The 17013-nt window shown below is 27.9% G+C and overlaps 1 protein-coding gene across 5 annotated transcripts in view; it reads left to right on the top strand.

The window, feature by feature from the left end:
- Window positions 1-17013, top strand: part of LOC129983619 (ets DNA-binding protein pokkuri-like) — an 85957-nt gene that overhangs the window by 48075 nt on the left and 20869 nt on the right. For 4 of the 5 annotated variants that reach the window (XM_056093152.1, XM_056093154.1, XM_056093155.1 and 1 more), the window contains exon 2: window positions 15409-15632. In XM_056093152.1, the coding sequence (XP_055949127.1) occupies window positions 15458-15632 (175 nt within the window). In that variant the 5' untranslated portion in view covers window positions 15409-15457. Of the gene's footprint in view, window positions 1-8045; window positions 8154-15408; window positions 15633-17013 lie in introns of those variants that run through there. The other variant, XM_056093156.1, reaches the window with a different exon arrangement.

Genomic DNA, 17013 nt, shown 5'->3' with positions numbered 1-17013 from the left:
GTCAGGTAAAGGTAGTGGAGGTTTACAACTTTTATAGCGTGGGCACTTCCTTCAAAAGCGCGCCGGAAATTTCCTCAGTAAAAGGAAGTGGCCTTGCAATAAAAGAGATAAAGGAATCACTTGAGATTTGTTTCCATAGCTGTTGCATTTTGTGTTCGTGATAAAATAATAATAAGGCAGTTACGCCATATGTTTCATTATTATTATTTGTTTTCTGTCGTGAAATGTTATGAAATAACTGTTCGTAACGTCCAGCCGGAACAAAAAAAAAGTAAAATTTGTTACTATCAATTCTTTCCTTTCAGAATGTTCGTTTAAAAAAAAAACTGCACGCACATATTTTTATCGTTATTTTTTTGAACACGAAATGTTACTATGCTGACTGGAGTGTCGTGATGTAAAAGAATTTTCATGCATTTTTGATTTCTTGTATACGAAGCGTACAGGAAGTATTATAATCGCCAAAGTATTCCACTTCTAGATTTTGACGAATCTCCACATTTCAGTTTTTATGCCTCAAAAACACATTTTTAGCATTATGTCAGTCGGTGCTGGCAACCTATTGAAACGAAAGAGCCAAAAGCAACAATTTACAAAATTTTCCAGTTTTTAAAGAGCCACTAAAAATTTCCGATTTAATATTGTAGTATTTGCTTATATATATTTGATTTTTGATTTCAAATAAACGGCTTTAAATACGGAATAATCTTTATTCATATAAAAACATAAATATAGATAGTTATATCAATGGGAGCATTGGCTTTGTATGCCTTTTGAAAGTTTGATTAAATCTTGCTTATAGCTTGTTGTTTTAAGTTTCAAGCACGACTCTAGATTTTTATTTGTCAGTTTGACTTCTAAATTTACTTTTTTATTATATTCATGCAAGAGAACGCTTGCTCACACGAATATGTCGACCTGAAGATCATCAGCACTCCATATGCCAACTTCTTCACCTCACTGTAGAATTCTGGAAGACTATTCCATGCGTCGAATATGAGGGCCTCAACTCGTGGAATTTCTTTTAGAGTTGTCCACTTGTGCTGTGCGATGTGCATGCATTTCTGGACCTCCAACTCTTCCAATTTGCTCTTGAATTCTGTGAACTTGCCACTCCACAAATCTTTGGTTTTCAAATCTAGCAATTGCATTTGAAGTGATCCAGCATCAATTCCAAATGGCTCAATGTTGATCTCATTTGTATTTGTGTTGAGATGATTTACTATGAATGCAAGAGTACTTTTGTTTATTTTGAATTGCTCGAATGTCTCAGCGAATCGATCCTTTATGTTTCTTAAAGTTATGCTGAAGTAATTCGTGTCAATAGTTGCAGCGGTATCATCGCGATATTACTTCAGATTGACTTTTTATTGTGTGCGAGTTTTTCATGGTAAATGAAACAAGTCAGAAGGCCATCTGTGTTCGTCCAATCCTGATTGAATTCTAGTTTTCCTTCTTCAGTTCTTCTCTTTTTTTTTTTTTTTTATATGCCATGCCGGGGCTGATCTAAAAATAAGATTTTCTTAAAATTTTACTTAGCTATCTAAAATAACAAACAATCTATTTACCATTATTACTTCATTGACACGATCCTCAGATATGTAATCCAATTCTGTTACTAATTTTATTATATTATACGCGTACATATCTTTGAGAAGATAATTCGCTTCTAAATCGTATTCTTCTTGAAAAAACAATCGAATAGACACGCAAAACCAGACACGCAAACGTTATCCGAGGATAACTGATTGACAATACATCTAGAGTCTAGACATGTTATCTAGACTCTAGATGGTGGCTATTTGGGTGAGACAGAAATGAAATGCAATTGACTGAAAGATAAACATGGTCACGGAATCTCATCTCTAAGAACAAAAAATAGTTCAATTTTATCTCATTACGATCATGTTAAGCGTAACCATTTGTAATTAACGATTATGTTAATGAGAGATTAGGTACTTAAAAATATATTTTCTTATTTTTTAAGGGTTTTGATAGTAAATTATTAATTTTTCATATGGAACTGGAGAGCCTCAACTTTATATCAAAAGAACCGCATGCGGCTCGCGAGCTCTGGTCTAAGTGAACACGATAGCTCAAAAAAGCTTTGAACTACATGGCCAAAATTTGGTGTATGGAAATATGACCAAATTCGTAAATTTCTATTCGTAAATTTCTTTCATTCAAACTTTGAACGAAATCCATTCTCAGGAAGTCTGCCGGTCTAACTGGTACATATCTTTGAGTACCAGAGTACGAAGGAAATCGATCAATATAAAAGGAAATTCCTTAGTTAAATAAAATTTCTTAGATAGGTTTTGTATCTACAACATAGATACCAAATTTTAAACCAAATGCATTAAGCGGTTGGTTGTCTGTCAGTTTGTACTTTCACGTGCATATGAGCGCAGTAACTCATAAATTCAATGATTTTAAATCAATTAAGTTCTGTATGTTATCTTGTGGTTTTTGGTAAGTGATTTTTCGGTATGTTATTTTGTAGTCAAATATTAGTGTTAATCGGTTAGCAATAAAAGGCATCCAAAATACATATTCGCATGATAAATTCAGTGAATACATTATTATACATGTATATTAGATGCATGCCAGATATTTATATTTCTTAACTATTGTTCACCAGTGTCATGTAAAGAAAATCACAGCCTTATGTAATATCCATAATTTTATGCAGACAGGAAGATACAACTTTTACCGGAGCTAACATGAGAAAGTTTCGGGGAGACCTGCTGGTTTAAATTCACATTGCAAATAAATTGTGATTTAATTCAAACATTTTTACCGAAAAAGTAAGCAAAGACACTTCAAAGAATGAAATGCAACGTTACTTTTTTATTTTATTTTTTCCATTAATTGTATGTTTTTTTTAGAATATATGAAACTATTAGATTCTTAAAATTGCTTCTGATTGTGAATTAATTATTAATTATAAATGCAGAATAATATTTTTTTTTCTTTGGTGTTCCATAGTTTAGTGGTGTATTCACAATTTTACAATTTTATTACGGTATGGTAAAATCTTATTCTGATTATTTCAAGATAAATTAATCTATTATTCTCTTTCTGGTTATACAGCCGGGAATTTTATATTGAAACTATAGATAATTTTTGAAACTATTTTTTCTTTTCTGAACCTGTGACATATTTATATTTTAAATTCGTAGTGAATAAGTGAATTCTTAAAATGGAAAAAAACCCAAAACCCCACAATAATTAGAATTTTTTGATCATAGAAATAACGAATAATTATACGTTAAATAATTATTTTCTTATTCAAAATATTATTTTTAATTATTTTAGAATACTTTTTTAAAAATTATTTCTTTAAATCGACCAAATTTTTTTTAATCGAAATTTATTTTTTGTTCTGATATGTGACAGAAATAGAAAAGGCCGCCTTTGTTGTAGATGAGTTTGTTTATTGCATAACATCTGAAGAAGTTATAGATTAGAACAAACGCTTTCAAGAACAAACATTTCTAAAATAATGAGGAAAAAATTGTTGATTTAAGAAAAAAAAAATTCTTTTTTGATCATTCAATGCCTTTCTCCTGCACAAAATAAAAGAATTTTCTTTTTTTTTTCTTTCATCTTTCTTTTTCTTTTCTTTTTTCTTTTTTTGTTTGTTTTTATTTATTTATATATTTGCCAGGCTGCCTTATAAGGCTTTTGGGTCCAAGGCTGACGCACTGTTTGAAATTGAACGTTATGTTATTATTTATTCTTTCAAAATGTCTTCAATTGCTACTTTCTGAAATAAAAAAAATGAAAAAGGCAGATTCTTCATCTAAAAAAATCCGCTGCCTAATCATTTTCCTTACGTCATAGAATTAGATCAAAGATCCTTGAAAATTTCTTTGCACCCTTGTGGTCTATTTACCATTGGAATGCTAAGAGCCTGCAGCAGTTAGAATATTTACTAAACTTACATCATATTTATAGACCTTTGACATTTGTTTCAAATAGGAATTTTAAAAAATCTTACGAATTTGTGTCTTTAACCAGGATTTACTCAATTTCTACATGTTACATTATGGCCAGCGTTAAAAACTTCCTAAGACTTTCTATCTATTTGCGGTGCAGTTATGGATACACTTTTTTTAAACTTAGAACCGATATAGTTTTAAATCGTTATAGAAATTCTATATTTTCAATATGAGTAAATTTATGTTTTTTTTTTTTAATTTATTTTGCCACCGTTAAATAAGTTTTGGTGCAAGAAAATAGAAATAACTTTTTAATTATATTTAATTGATTTCAAATAATTGAAATTCTCATTAAAACAATAATTTTTTTTAAATTATTGAATTTAAGCATGCATGAAAATTATTTTTTATTAATAATTATACAAGTTAATTTCTGTCTTTATTTATTACCATATGGTAATAAATAAAGACCATTTAAATTTTAAAAATTACCATATGGTAATGTCAGAAAAAATATACGTATTGCAAATATGTCAGTATGATTAAAGCGGTTGACTTCTAAATACTGTTACAGCATAAAGAATTTAGATGACTAGACCAAGTCGAGAAGACTTTCAATATTTCCAGAATAAAACTCTTTCATTTAAAATTGCACACATAAGTAATTTTAATATTATTTTATTTGATATTTCTGTTTTTTTTATTGTAATTTACGTTTGATTAAACGGATTCAAATTCTTATGATATCATAACACATGATAAACGTTTATCTCACATGCTATTTTCATTGCATCTAAGCTATGACGTTATGTTTACGTTTTTCGCAATCTTTTGAAAAGAAGAAAGATCCTCTTTCGAATTTTTTAAATTCTAACAAAGTGAAAGAGAAAATGATTGTTACATAGAAAGTATTTCAAATTTCTGCGTAACGATCTTTATTGTTTTTGAAGCGTTGTCAACTATCGTTTATGGTTTTTTTTTTTTTTTTTTTTTTTTTGTTGCATACACTACTGTCATTAAAAAAAGCATTTATACTCATTTTTGGCAATTAAAGCATTGCTAATTTTGAACATTGCTTTGTTCAAAAGATATATTAACAATAAATTTCATGTACTAAAGCTGGTTCAACATTTATATTTTTGCTAAGAACTTCTTGATTACCTAATATGAGCAATGTTTTAACCCTTTAAAGGGCCATTTTTTTCTAGTCATATTATGTTTAAAAATTTTTAGGCTTGAAATTAGAATAAGAAAAGGGATTCATTTAGCTTATTAGATAAATTTAATTTGATTAATTAATTAATTTAGTTAATTAATAATTAAGTAACAAATCAAGACACGTCATTTTGTGTGAGATAAAGAGCTGAATCATCGAAGTTTCTGTCTTTCTAAAAGAAATTGTCAGAACTGATGCCAACCTACATAATTTCATATAAAGATTGATAACTTTGGTGGGAAACATATTTCCCACGGCCCTACAAAGGGTTAACTTATAAGGTTGAAAAAAAATTTCTCAGTTTTTCACTAGATGTCGCTGCAATATTTGCAATGAGAGAAGGCATAAAAGAAAATTGTTTTTTTCCCTAGAAACTTTAAAAATATCATAAGTGATTTATTTTCAAACATCAAAAAATGTTTGAATTTGTAACTGACATTTTTTTATTCGTTTACTCTAATTTCTTATCTCTGAAATTTTTCACTTTGAAAAAATTATTCATTAAATTTCTTTTATATGCTCTTTTCAATTAAAAAAAAGTTTGTATCGTTACTTGTGTGATTCAAAAATATTATCAGCTGAAATTAGAAATTCTATTAAAGTTTTCATTATATATCAAAAGATATAGTTATAGATTTATGTATTCATTTTGCTATTTTAAGTAGCATTTTAAATATAAAATTAACAAAGAACCTGGAGATTTTGAAAGTTATTCTTCGCTTTCTCATTCTTTAATTCTTAATTGTGAAATACTTCTAAATGAAACGGGTCGTTATAAGATCGAATCACGTGATTTGTTTTACGACTTTTGATCTCAATGTATAAAATTTATACATTTTTATTATTCTTTTAACAAAAAATGCTTCTTTTTTCACAAGTTTTAGTTAGAAATTTTAAGACATTAGTTAGAGTTTTATGAAATTACTATCGTCTTAAAAATGCATGTAATAATGTAATTATATTTAGTAAATAAATAAATAAAGTAAATATAGCTATTGAACAACGCGGAATGTATGAAACTTTCTTTTATCATAGGAAGGATTTTCTGAGGAGCGATTTACTTACTGAATCAATTCAAACTGTATATATTCATTGTATTTCTTTCTATTCAGAATATTTTATTGTTTTTATCACATAATTGAGAATATTTTATTGTTTCCATCTTGTTTTTATCATATAATTGAAGATATTTTATTGTTTTATGTCTTTGTATTTTATTTACAAAAAAAACTATTACGTCCGAAATGTTTTAAAGATATTGTATTCATCATGTTCAAATGCACGCATTCGTCGATACACATCAGATTTTCTATTAATAGATTCCGATTAAAATTTGATAGAAATCAATGAATTCAATGCAATGGTTAGTTTCATTCATCATGACGTACCAACGCTATATACACAATTCAAAAAATGTATTTTTCAAACTGAGTTAATTTTTAAACTTTGCAATTAATTAACGATTCGGGACAAAAATTTTTTAGCTATTACACTACTTTGTGTCCCGGGGGGGGGGGGGGGGGTTAGGTGCATATTATTTTAGAACTATTTGAATTGTCAAATAGCTTAATTTTTTTTTATTATTATTCGAATGCAGTTTTTATATAACTACTCCCAATGAAAAAAGTCATTTTAAAATTAAATCAGATTAAAAACACTTCTCAAAATTCAGTACCAAAAATGTTTTGTTAACTTTCTGTGAATTTGTCTTAAATGTATTGTAACTCAATAATATTATATTTTAGTATTTTTTATACAGATCTTTTTTTCAATGTCTCTTTCTTACTTTTTCGTATGCGTAGTATAGAGAAAGTATAACAATCGTCAAGACATTCGAACTCGAGATTTTGACGAATCTCCATGTTTTAGACATACCCGAGTTCAACAAACACATTTTTGGAAAAATGTCCGTCAGTTTCAACTGCTTTTAGCTAAACAGTTGAAATTTGGTATATGATCTTTACACCAAATTTGCAGATTTCTCTCAAATTTTCAGTAAACTCTTTGAGGAAGTCTGTCTGTCCGACTGTTCAAATATAAGTTAATACAAAAGCTACAAAACGAAGAAAGTTAAATAAAAAAAAATCAGTACACAGATTTAAAATCTATAATATAGACACTTATCAAATTGTGAGCCAAATACAGCAAGAAGTTGTTGTATTAGAAAACTGTAAACGATATAATTCAAACATGAAATAACTTAAATACATCAAATTTGGTATAGTATTTTATGATTACAAGTACAGCTTTGTGTCTTATCTTTATTTTAATCGATTGAGAAAAACGCGTATAAAGCACAGATTCAGTTTACGGATAGATACTATTAACCACAAGCCGTGGATTAATCGCCAAAAAACTCGCCAAATATGACACAATAGAATTAGTAAAAATGCTAAATTCATGGCAAAAAATATTTCGTAACTATTGTACGCCAATATCGTGCAAGGCGTTCTCTGGCATGATAAGTTTATGAAAGAGCATGCGAGAAAGTTTTAGGGAGACAACTTCCGCTGGATTTTTCTTTCTCGAGTTTGAGCTGCAGGAATAACACAACATACATTTTCCTGATTCTCAGAATCTTTCTTTCCTCAAGAGATTGATATTTACAGAATTAAAAATTAAGCAGCGTCTTTAAACGCGCAGATTACTCTTTATAAAATATTTGACATGTTCGTCTATAATTTCAGTCATTCTTTTCCATCGGACTGATACGATCGATCTTGAAGGTCATGCATTGTTCCAAACGATAGAATAGCTTGATAAGGAAGAAAAATGGCCGTGATTTTACTTTAAATATGTAGAAATTAAGGAAGTAAGAAGATACTTTCCAAGAAAGTTAATCACACTTCCTTCGAATTAGAACTCGGAGGAAAGTTCCTTTACGGAGAATTTACAAAAAGTGTGAATGTTTAAGTGTGTGCACACGTTCTATTAATGTTCGTCTGAATCTCTGAATATTGAATAGAAAATAGCTCAGTTTTAAGAAGAACTCGGTATGAAATTTTTCTTAGTTAAATAGAAATTTTTACCAAACGATAATTTTTAATGTCGCCTTTGTTTGTTATTTCCTTCAAAATGTTTTAAATTTGTTATATTTATTATTTAAATTTGCCTATACGAATATTTGAATAGAAAATAACACCACTTTAAGAAGAACTCGGTATGGAATTTTTCTGAATTAAATATGAACTTTTTTTTGATCGAAGTTTATCAAACGATAATTTTTATTGACGATTTTGTTTATTATTTTATTCAGAATGTTTTAAATTTGGTTTTATAAATAATTAACAAACATCTCATAATTTTTTCATTATTAATTTTACGATTCAGTGTCTTTTTAAGATAGATTTTGTTTGTCTTCAAGAAGATTCTGTTATATTAATTACCGTATCACTTTTTGTACGTTTATGTATTACTTTTATTTTAAGTCAGGGCGAAGGAGAGTACTGTAAATATTTCAGTGGTAATTAAAAAACATTTGTTTAAATACATCGTAACACTGATTTGTATGATAAACATTTTGAGTTAAATCGTTTGATTAATGTATATTTTTATTTTCTATAATATTTATTTGCAAGATATTTTCTTTTTTTATACGCCACAAAAAGCTATTATATTTGCGATGTTTTCTTGAAAATGTTAAAGATTTCTTTTGAGAACTATATTCATATCAAGTTTCCATTACTTTCAAGAAAGGGTGGAGGTGGGGGGAAGAAATCTTTTTATTGAAAATACTAATAATATTAAATTAATATAATTTTCTGTTAATGATGTCATTTTTCTGGCATTCTTTTGAAAATGTTTATACTTTCCAGTTGACTGCTGTTCTATACTTTTCATACGTGATTATTCCTATATTTACATTTGTTGAAGTTTCCTGTTTTTCTGTAGAACAATTATTTATTAAGTTAAATTATTATTATTATTGTATTATAAAAGAGCTGATGTAGTGAATTACAATTTAAAGAACTTAACAAATAGTCAAATGAAGTTAATATTCGGTTTCACCATCATTTTAGAAAAACGTAAATAAATCTTTTTCTGGAAATAATTAATATCTAGAAATCTAGAAACCTTATCTGTTATTTTTTTCTGATAAATTTTATCCATTTAATCTTTTTGCGTTATCGTGTTCTCATATAAAAGAACAATTTTTTTATTATTTTTTATTTTAAGGTAACTATCAAATTCTCAAGGTTTAATTCCTCTATGTTTATAATATTTTCTATATGTTTTCCTCGAATACGGAAAATAAAAATAATCTTCATTTGAATAATGTGATGTTTTTATTATAAAATTTTCTGAGAATTATTTTTGAAAACAGCCGAATACTATCTTTGTTGATTCACATAAAACAAAACATTTAAAAATACCTTCATTACGAAAAAAGAAAGCTCTGTTTTATTTTTTATCTGAAGTTTTATATAGATAGAATTGTTTCTATTTCAAATTGTTTATTTCTGTATTTTAAGTGCAAATCTTTAACAGAAAGAAAAAGAACATTTCTGGCAGAATAGTCTCTCTGCAGAACGTTTCTTTTTATTCTGTAAGAAACAATCGTATTGGGCAGTTGTTAAGCGATGTACTCAATGCCAAGGTCAGGGGAAAAAAAAGAACATTTCTCTGGGTCATTGTGGCTTTCAAGGCCGACTTCCACAGGGAGAAGTCGAGACAAATCTTGCCTTAATGCAAATGTCTGACTTTGAAGTTGGCTGAGAGATTTTTATTGCTGGAACCAATGCCAAAACAAACTCGTTGTTTTGATTCGAAATAAATAAATAAGATGAAAACAAACAAGCTTGAAAAGAATTACTGAAAAATGATAATTTGGTTGATGCAATAAAAGTATTCATTTTTGGAATTAAAATAATACATTTCTTATGATCAGATTATGACAAATGCGATTTATAAAATGAAGAAAATGCGATTTATATTACAGCGAATAATTATATATGATTTTAATAACTTAAAGAAAACTTTCTAAAAAACTTACACTCAGAAGAATAAAGCTATGAAAACGGACTATAATAAAACCTCTTTATTGTGTCTCTCGTTAGTACGTCGTTCTCGTTATTACATCATTTTGACTTTGTCCAGTTATTTTTTATTTGTTTCAATTTTGGAAAAAAAAACATTTTAAAGTCTATGCTGCCTTATAGTGTTTTTTCATTTCCCTGACATTAATACTTGCACGCAACTTAACTTGCCAAAATTCTGATTCTTATCTTAGGCAATTCAAGATCTTCTCAGTCTTTTATAGTGTAGGTGGGGGCGGGGATCGTGAAATAGAACATAAATATGGCAGGTTCTTTTTAAATATTTATCGAATTATCTGTGATATAGAAAAGTTAACTGTGTCTTATTCTTTGTGAATAGGAAGTTGATTCTTGATGTCTCCATTAATATAACATAATCCTTTTTATTAACATAATCATTTTGATCTCTTCATTAAAACTATGTACAAAATGGTTAAGAATACTCGTTTAACCTTTTAAAGTTTAGTGATATCGTGGCATCATTGAAGTAATATTTTTTACAGTCAATATAAGTCAGGATTTGCACTCATATTACATTTACATCTTCCTAAATTACATCATTATCTGGATACAAATGAATAATGTACAAAACATATAGCTATATACATATGTTAATTGGTTTACCAATTATTAATTATTTAATGAAATGGTATTTTTAATTATTAATTAATATTTTCTAAGAATTAATAATTTTATCTGGAGTGATGAGTGGTTACAAGGTAAAAAAATAAACACTGATTAGTATTTGTATACTATAATTTTCAATTATATAAAAATATCGACATTTTTAAGGTATTTTAAAATTTATTAATTTTTTTTAAAATAATAAATATTATAAAATGATTATGAAATAATTTAAAAAATAGACTTATACCATCATATTACGAGGCTATAATAAATAGTTTTATCATATTTCAAGTCAATATTCGAAACAATAATACATCGAGTTTGTTCTCTATAGTAAGTCGTTTCAAAGAAGTCCGAAATTATCGCACTAAAGTTGTGTTTTTTTTGTTGTTGCATTATTTGAGGGAAAACGAAAGAAATTAAAAAAAGTTTAATTTTATAAAATTATTATTATTACTAACCAATGCATATTGGTTAATTCCGATTTTTTAACCGAATTTATAAAAATTACATGTTTGTGCTGTGAGGTTCATAACTTTAAATGAGAATTTTAAATTCATTGCTTTTCTAGCAGATATAATCACAATTTCTATTCTGTGATTTGTATAAATTATTTTCGTATTAGTAGTTTGATATTAGTTAGAAGTAAATATTTCTAAAATTAAAAAAAGAATATAAAAAAAATCATCGACTTTCATGAAAAGGAATTATCCTTTATCCTACCCATCAATTTTTTTATAACTATTATTTTTTTAGGTTATTTATATCTCGTTGTTCTTTTATTTAAAATCGGCTAATAATTTTCACTGATGCAAAATAATAATGTGTTTCCTTTTTCGCATACGAACTATATAAAAAGAAAATATTGAGATCATCAGAAAATTTTGATTTTTCAAAATTTTGACGAATCTCCACGTTTTAGAACCTATTCAGGTGTTCATCATTTCGAAACCCTTCCATGTTACTTTAAAACATTATAATAATATAGCCAAAACTGAGCTATGCACCAAATTTCATTTATCTTGCCACTGTTATTTATAAGGTATAAGGACAGAGAAGTAGATTATCTTCTATAGGACAATTTTCGCTCAAAATTCGATGGACGCCCTCAATTTTGGTTTTAAAAGGCCACATACCAAATTTCATTGGTCTAGCTTGTAGCAGACAGGCATAGTTGCATTTTTTTTCTTAATAAGGACAGAGGAGCAGATTATCTTCTATAGGACAATTTTCGTCCAAAATTCGATAGATACCCAGAATTTCGGTTTTAAAGACCCCATACCATATTTCATTGGTCTAGCTTACTGTAGACAGACATAGTTGCAATTTTTTTTCTTAATAAGGATAGAGGAGCAGATTATCTTCTATAGATCAGTTTTCGTCCCAAATTCGATAGATGCCCAGAATTTTGGTTCTAAAGGCGCCATACCACATTTCATTGGTCTAGCTTACTGTAGATAGATATAGTTGCTATTTTTTTCCCTGCATTTGGGAGGTAGGGGAGATATAAAAAAGTGTAGATTTATTCAAGCATTGACCTTCATATTTTCAATGATTGCCACACATTTTGTGCTTCGAAAATGAAGGTCTCTTAAATATGATTATAGTAAATTAATTAAAGTTCTAAACGGAAATAAACATCAAAAAAGTATACCTAAATAAAATATTATTAATATTTTAATGCTCAGCTATTTCATTCCAGCCGCTACCACGTAGCATATTTATAAACCTAGTCCTGAATTGATTTGCTTCAGTAGTGATATTCAAGATGATAATACGATAGGGGAAAGGGTTAGTATCAGCCATACCGAATTAGTTCGGCGATGGCGTGGATTTCAGCTGACCGGATATCCGATAGACGCCCACTTCCGTTCCTGTCTCATTTGAATAATATCTCTTTGAATAAAAATATGCGCACACGGACATCTCTGATAACACGAGACAATATTTCGTAAATAATAATAATAATGTATGATTTGGTTGTAATGAATGTGTGTGTAACAATTGTATCTTCTGAAATCAAAACTGGAAGTGAAATTTTTACTTTTTTATTACGCAATTTTAACGTTTATTTTTAACACACACACACACACAAAAAGAGGATTTAAAAAGTGGAGTGAACTTTAGCTTCTACATAGTTTTCTATTGCAAAATCTTGTTAAATTTTTATTGAAATTGTGGTAAAACATCATTTTTACTTCCAAGAGACTGTCTTAAATGACTATAAATGAATAGGCAAAAATTTATTAAATTAATGTGGCTTTTACAACTTTGATAGTATCAAATTCAAATTTATTTATAAGTTTTATTTGCTATGTTTTTATAGATAATAATGGCATATTACTACATACTGTAGAGACCAATAATTAAATTTTAAGATTAAGAATTTAGTATAAAATGAGAAAAATCCTGCCTTTATGGAACTCTAGTTGTTTTTGAGTAACAGCTGGATATTGGTTATATTTAATTTCAGTTAAAGCATTTAGATATATTTTCATGTCTATGACTCCGGCAGATTGTTAGGCATTAAAGCAACATTATTTTAATCGTTTTACATGGTCTCTTCACTGACAACATGTAAAACTAATGCAAGACTCGTAATTCTGAACCTCTGTCAGATGACGAGGACGACACCTTTCTAATGAAAACCTGCACCTATGGCATCATAGAGTTACGTAATTATGCTTCTAAATCTTACGGTATCATTTTTTTTTTGCCTTGCTAATTACGCAAATGTTAGTTTCTTTTAGTTATATTAACGTCCCGTTTTAAAGCGACATTAGGACTATTTTGGGACAGACCTCGTAATTCCGAATCTCTGTGAGATGTGAGGATGACACCGGAGCTGGCATATTTTCGTCCATTTGCGTAATTCGCTTAACCGATGTTATCAAGCTAATCAGTTTTCGTGGATAATCGGGTGTTTGCTGTACAGGATCTCCAGAAAGAAATACATATCACTCATTGATTATGTGGTCACTCTTAGAGTCGTAATTCCTATCTGTATGAATACTGTACTCTTATTGTAATAAAAAAACAGATGGAAGCGTACTATTTTTAAATATAAAATGTTTGCTAGTTTATGTTTAGTTATCTCCACAATAAGCATTTGTGATAAAATTGGTATTCATTCATTTCTTCTAAAATACTCATTATTTATAAATAAGTGAAAAAAGAAAATATTTTAACTAATTTTTTAAAAGAAAAAGTTGTGTAATGTGGTTAGCAATTTTGATTAATGCATTTTGTGCCTGTTTAACGTTGAAAAAATTGGTTACGTAATTCAATAAGAGACAGAAAAGGGTGTGAACTGAAAATCACAAATGAAGTTTTTGAAATAGGTGTATCTTAAATAACAAAATTTTTTTAACAACTTTAGCGGATTCGTTAGCTTTATTTTTAGTTGCCGTAATACTATAATGGGAAGTGATATCATGACTTTGACTTTCCGGTCACATGAATCTTTTGCTTTCATTAATCAAAATTCTTTACTACATAGAGAAACAAATAAGAAAAAGTTTATTAGACAACAATTACTGGTAAACAAATAGTAAAGATAAAAATTTATACTAATGATAGTTATTTGTAACAAAATTTAAATGTTATAAAGAAATGAAATGCTTTATTTCTTTATTGAGATTTGATTTTCTAAATAAATGAATTTAATTAAAAAAGATATAGTATTTTTTTTTTCGCTTTCAATTGTAAAGGTTTTCATTCCTTTATAATTACGTTTTTTTTTTTTTAATTTATCTTGTAAACGTTTGCTTTTGTCTAAACGTGGAATCAATATATTAACAAAAATTAAAATATTACTTCGATTCTTTCCATACAGATTTCATTAATTGATTTTAGGAAAATTTTAATATAAAAATTTGATGCCTTGCTTTTTTCAAAAGATAAAATTTTTTTAGATATATAAATGATTATATCTAATAGATTCTTTTCAAGTATCGTTTCTAATTTAGTTAGTTTTTTCATTTAATTCCAAACAAAATTTTTAATTCCAAAACAAAACCTAATTTTACAAAAGTCCCTTTGTCCATAAATTTTCAAAGTGATTGTTGCTCTTGAATATCCAATGGTATTTCGTGGAGTATCTTAAAATAGCTGATTTTATATTATTATTCTGAAATTTCTGATAAATTAATTTTGTTATTTAGACAGACCAATTAAAGCTATATATATGTAACTGAAAAATATTGTTTAACTAAAATAATTTAAGACTTGAAGATATTTGAAATATTGTTATAGTATATAAAAAAAATTTAAGAGAAAGCAGAGCTAAATTTTGAGATGCTGAATTCTAAAACATTCTTGGCAACATCCATTACTTTTTATTTATTTTCAGTATTTTACCAGTTATAGTAATGGATATAATACTAATGCATGAAATATTTAACTATTATATTATAAAATAATTTCATTCATTAAATATAAACTTTTTCCTTTATTCTTATGTAAATATTGTTTTTAACAAATCGCCAATTCCAACTCTATTCTCTTCAACAAATTTACTTATTAACGCCTAATTTACTTTTGGGCGTCGCCTATTTGACTTAAAGCGTGCGTTTTTTCTTTACAGCAAACAATGTAACTGATCCGTCTGGCTTTTTGATCGCAAATACCCATGAATGGTTGGCGTGTCTATGGAGTGTTCGCCAACTATCGAACCTGCCTACCTCAACCTACCGGGTTGGCGATGTGTGCCTGTCTACGCCGTTCCCCTATCGCCAACGTCCAGAACGTCGCCAACCAGCCACACACCGCCACCTTTAGAAGCGCACAATCTTCTGCCGCCCAACATACGTGAGAAGCTAGTCCTTATTTTAGGACTTTATACCACTTTTAGAATTTCTATTATTATTTAATGTTAGGACTTTACTCTTTACAATTACTGTATTATCTTTTAAGTTCTATTTTAATTAATTTGACATTCTAATGATATAATTAAATAATATTAAAGAAATGAATCAATTTTTTTGAAAAAGGGGGAAGAATTATTATATCTTATTGTTTATTCAGTGCAGATAACTTTTATATTGTAGTTAGCCTGATTTGATCTGTAATTTTTAGAACTGCAATTTACAGTTTATTCAAACATCATGCATCATTATGTATTTTCTAATTTTGTTTGTTTAATCTATATGTTACATAATATTTATGCTTACATATTTATTTTATTTTCTATAGTTACTTTTCAATTTTTTGGAGGAGGACATGGCACAATTTTTTATGTGGGAAAAATATGTTTATTTATTTTTTTTGCTGGTATTTAATATATATCAGGCATTCATTTATTATAGAATTCATTTTTAATAATATTAAATGCGTCGTAAATGTTACATAATAATTAAATGCTTTTTTCGCTTGTTTCAAATATCAAAATTTATTTTTTATATATATTTTCATCACACACTTGATAAATTTTAAATCAAAATTAACTTCTTCTTAATTTTGTATACAAAACGAATTTTTCGATTGATCATTTAATTTTGTTTTAGACTATTAATTAAATTTTTTTAAGTCTATTTTTGAGTATGCTATACCAGATAACACTTATCCATTAATGATTGAGGTGCGTTCTGCTAGATGGCAGCACCACAAAATATGTGGCCGTTGTTTCTGGAGAAAACTTCATTTTCATTATGGAGTTTGCTAACGTATAATTATATTATGGAACTAAATATGTTTATTTTGGGGATTTTTTTGATAGATTTGTTGCCACAGTTTTATTATTTTCCTATTTCAAATATTCATGAAACGAAATTAGTTATAGTCTAGTAAGGTTTGCTCTTTTATTGGATGTATAAATATGACTCCGGCCATTTTTAATAGATAGCAACAGTAATGTTTCTTACTTGCAAATAAATCAGGAAAATCGAATTTGAATTGAATTGAACAACACTCTTTCAATATAATATAATATAAGTTTCGAAAGGATGTCGAGTTTAGGGTCAAACAACATTTGCGAGAAGAAAATTGCAAAACACAGTTTCGACGATTCAAAAATGATGGTACCTATACACATGACAACGAGCAAAGGTTTATTGTGAACTGTTGTAACTCAATTAAGCTATCAGTGGTGAACAATACAAACAAGAGTTAATCAATTTGATAAAATATTGAAGGAGAAATGTCCACAATATGATGAATCACATCACAAGGTTTATTTCCAAAGTTACAACAC

Source organism: Argiope bruennichi, chromosome 9 (genome assembly GCF_947563725.1).
Source record: "Argiope bruennichi chromosome 9, qqArgBrue1.1, whole genome shotgun sequence".
In the NCBI taxonomy this organism is placed as follows: domain Eukaryota; kingdom Metazoa; phylum Arthropoda; class Arachnida; order Araneae; family Araneidae; genus Argiope; species Argiope bruennichi.
This window is presented reverse-complemented; position numbering and strand designations above follow the sequence as displayed.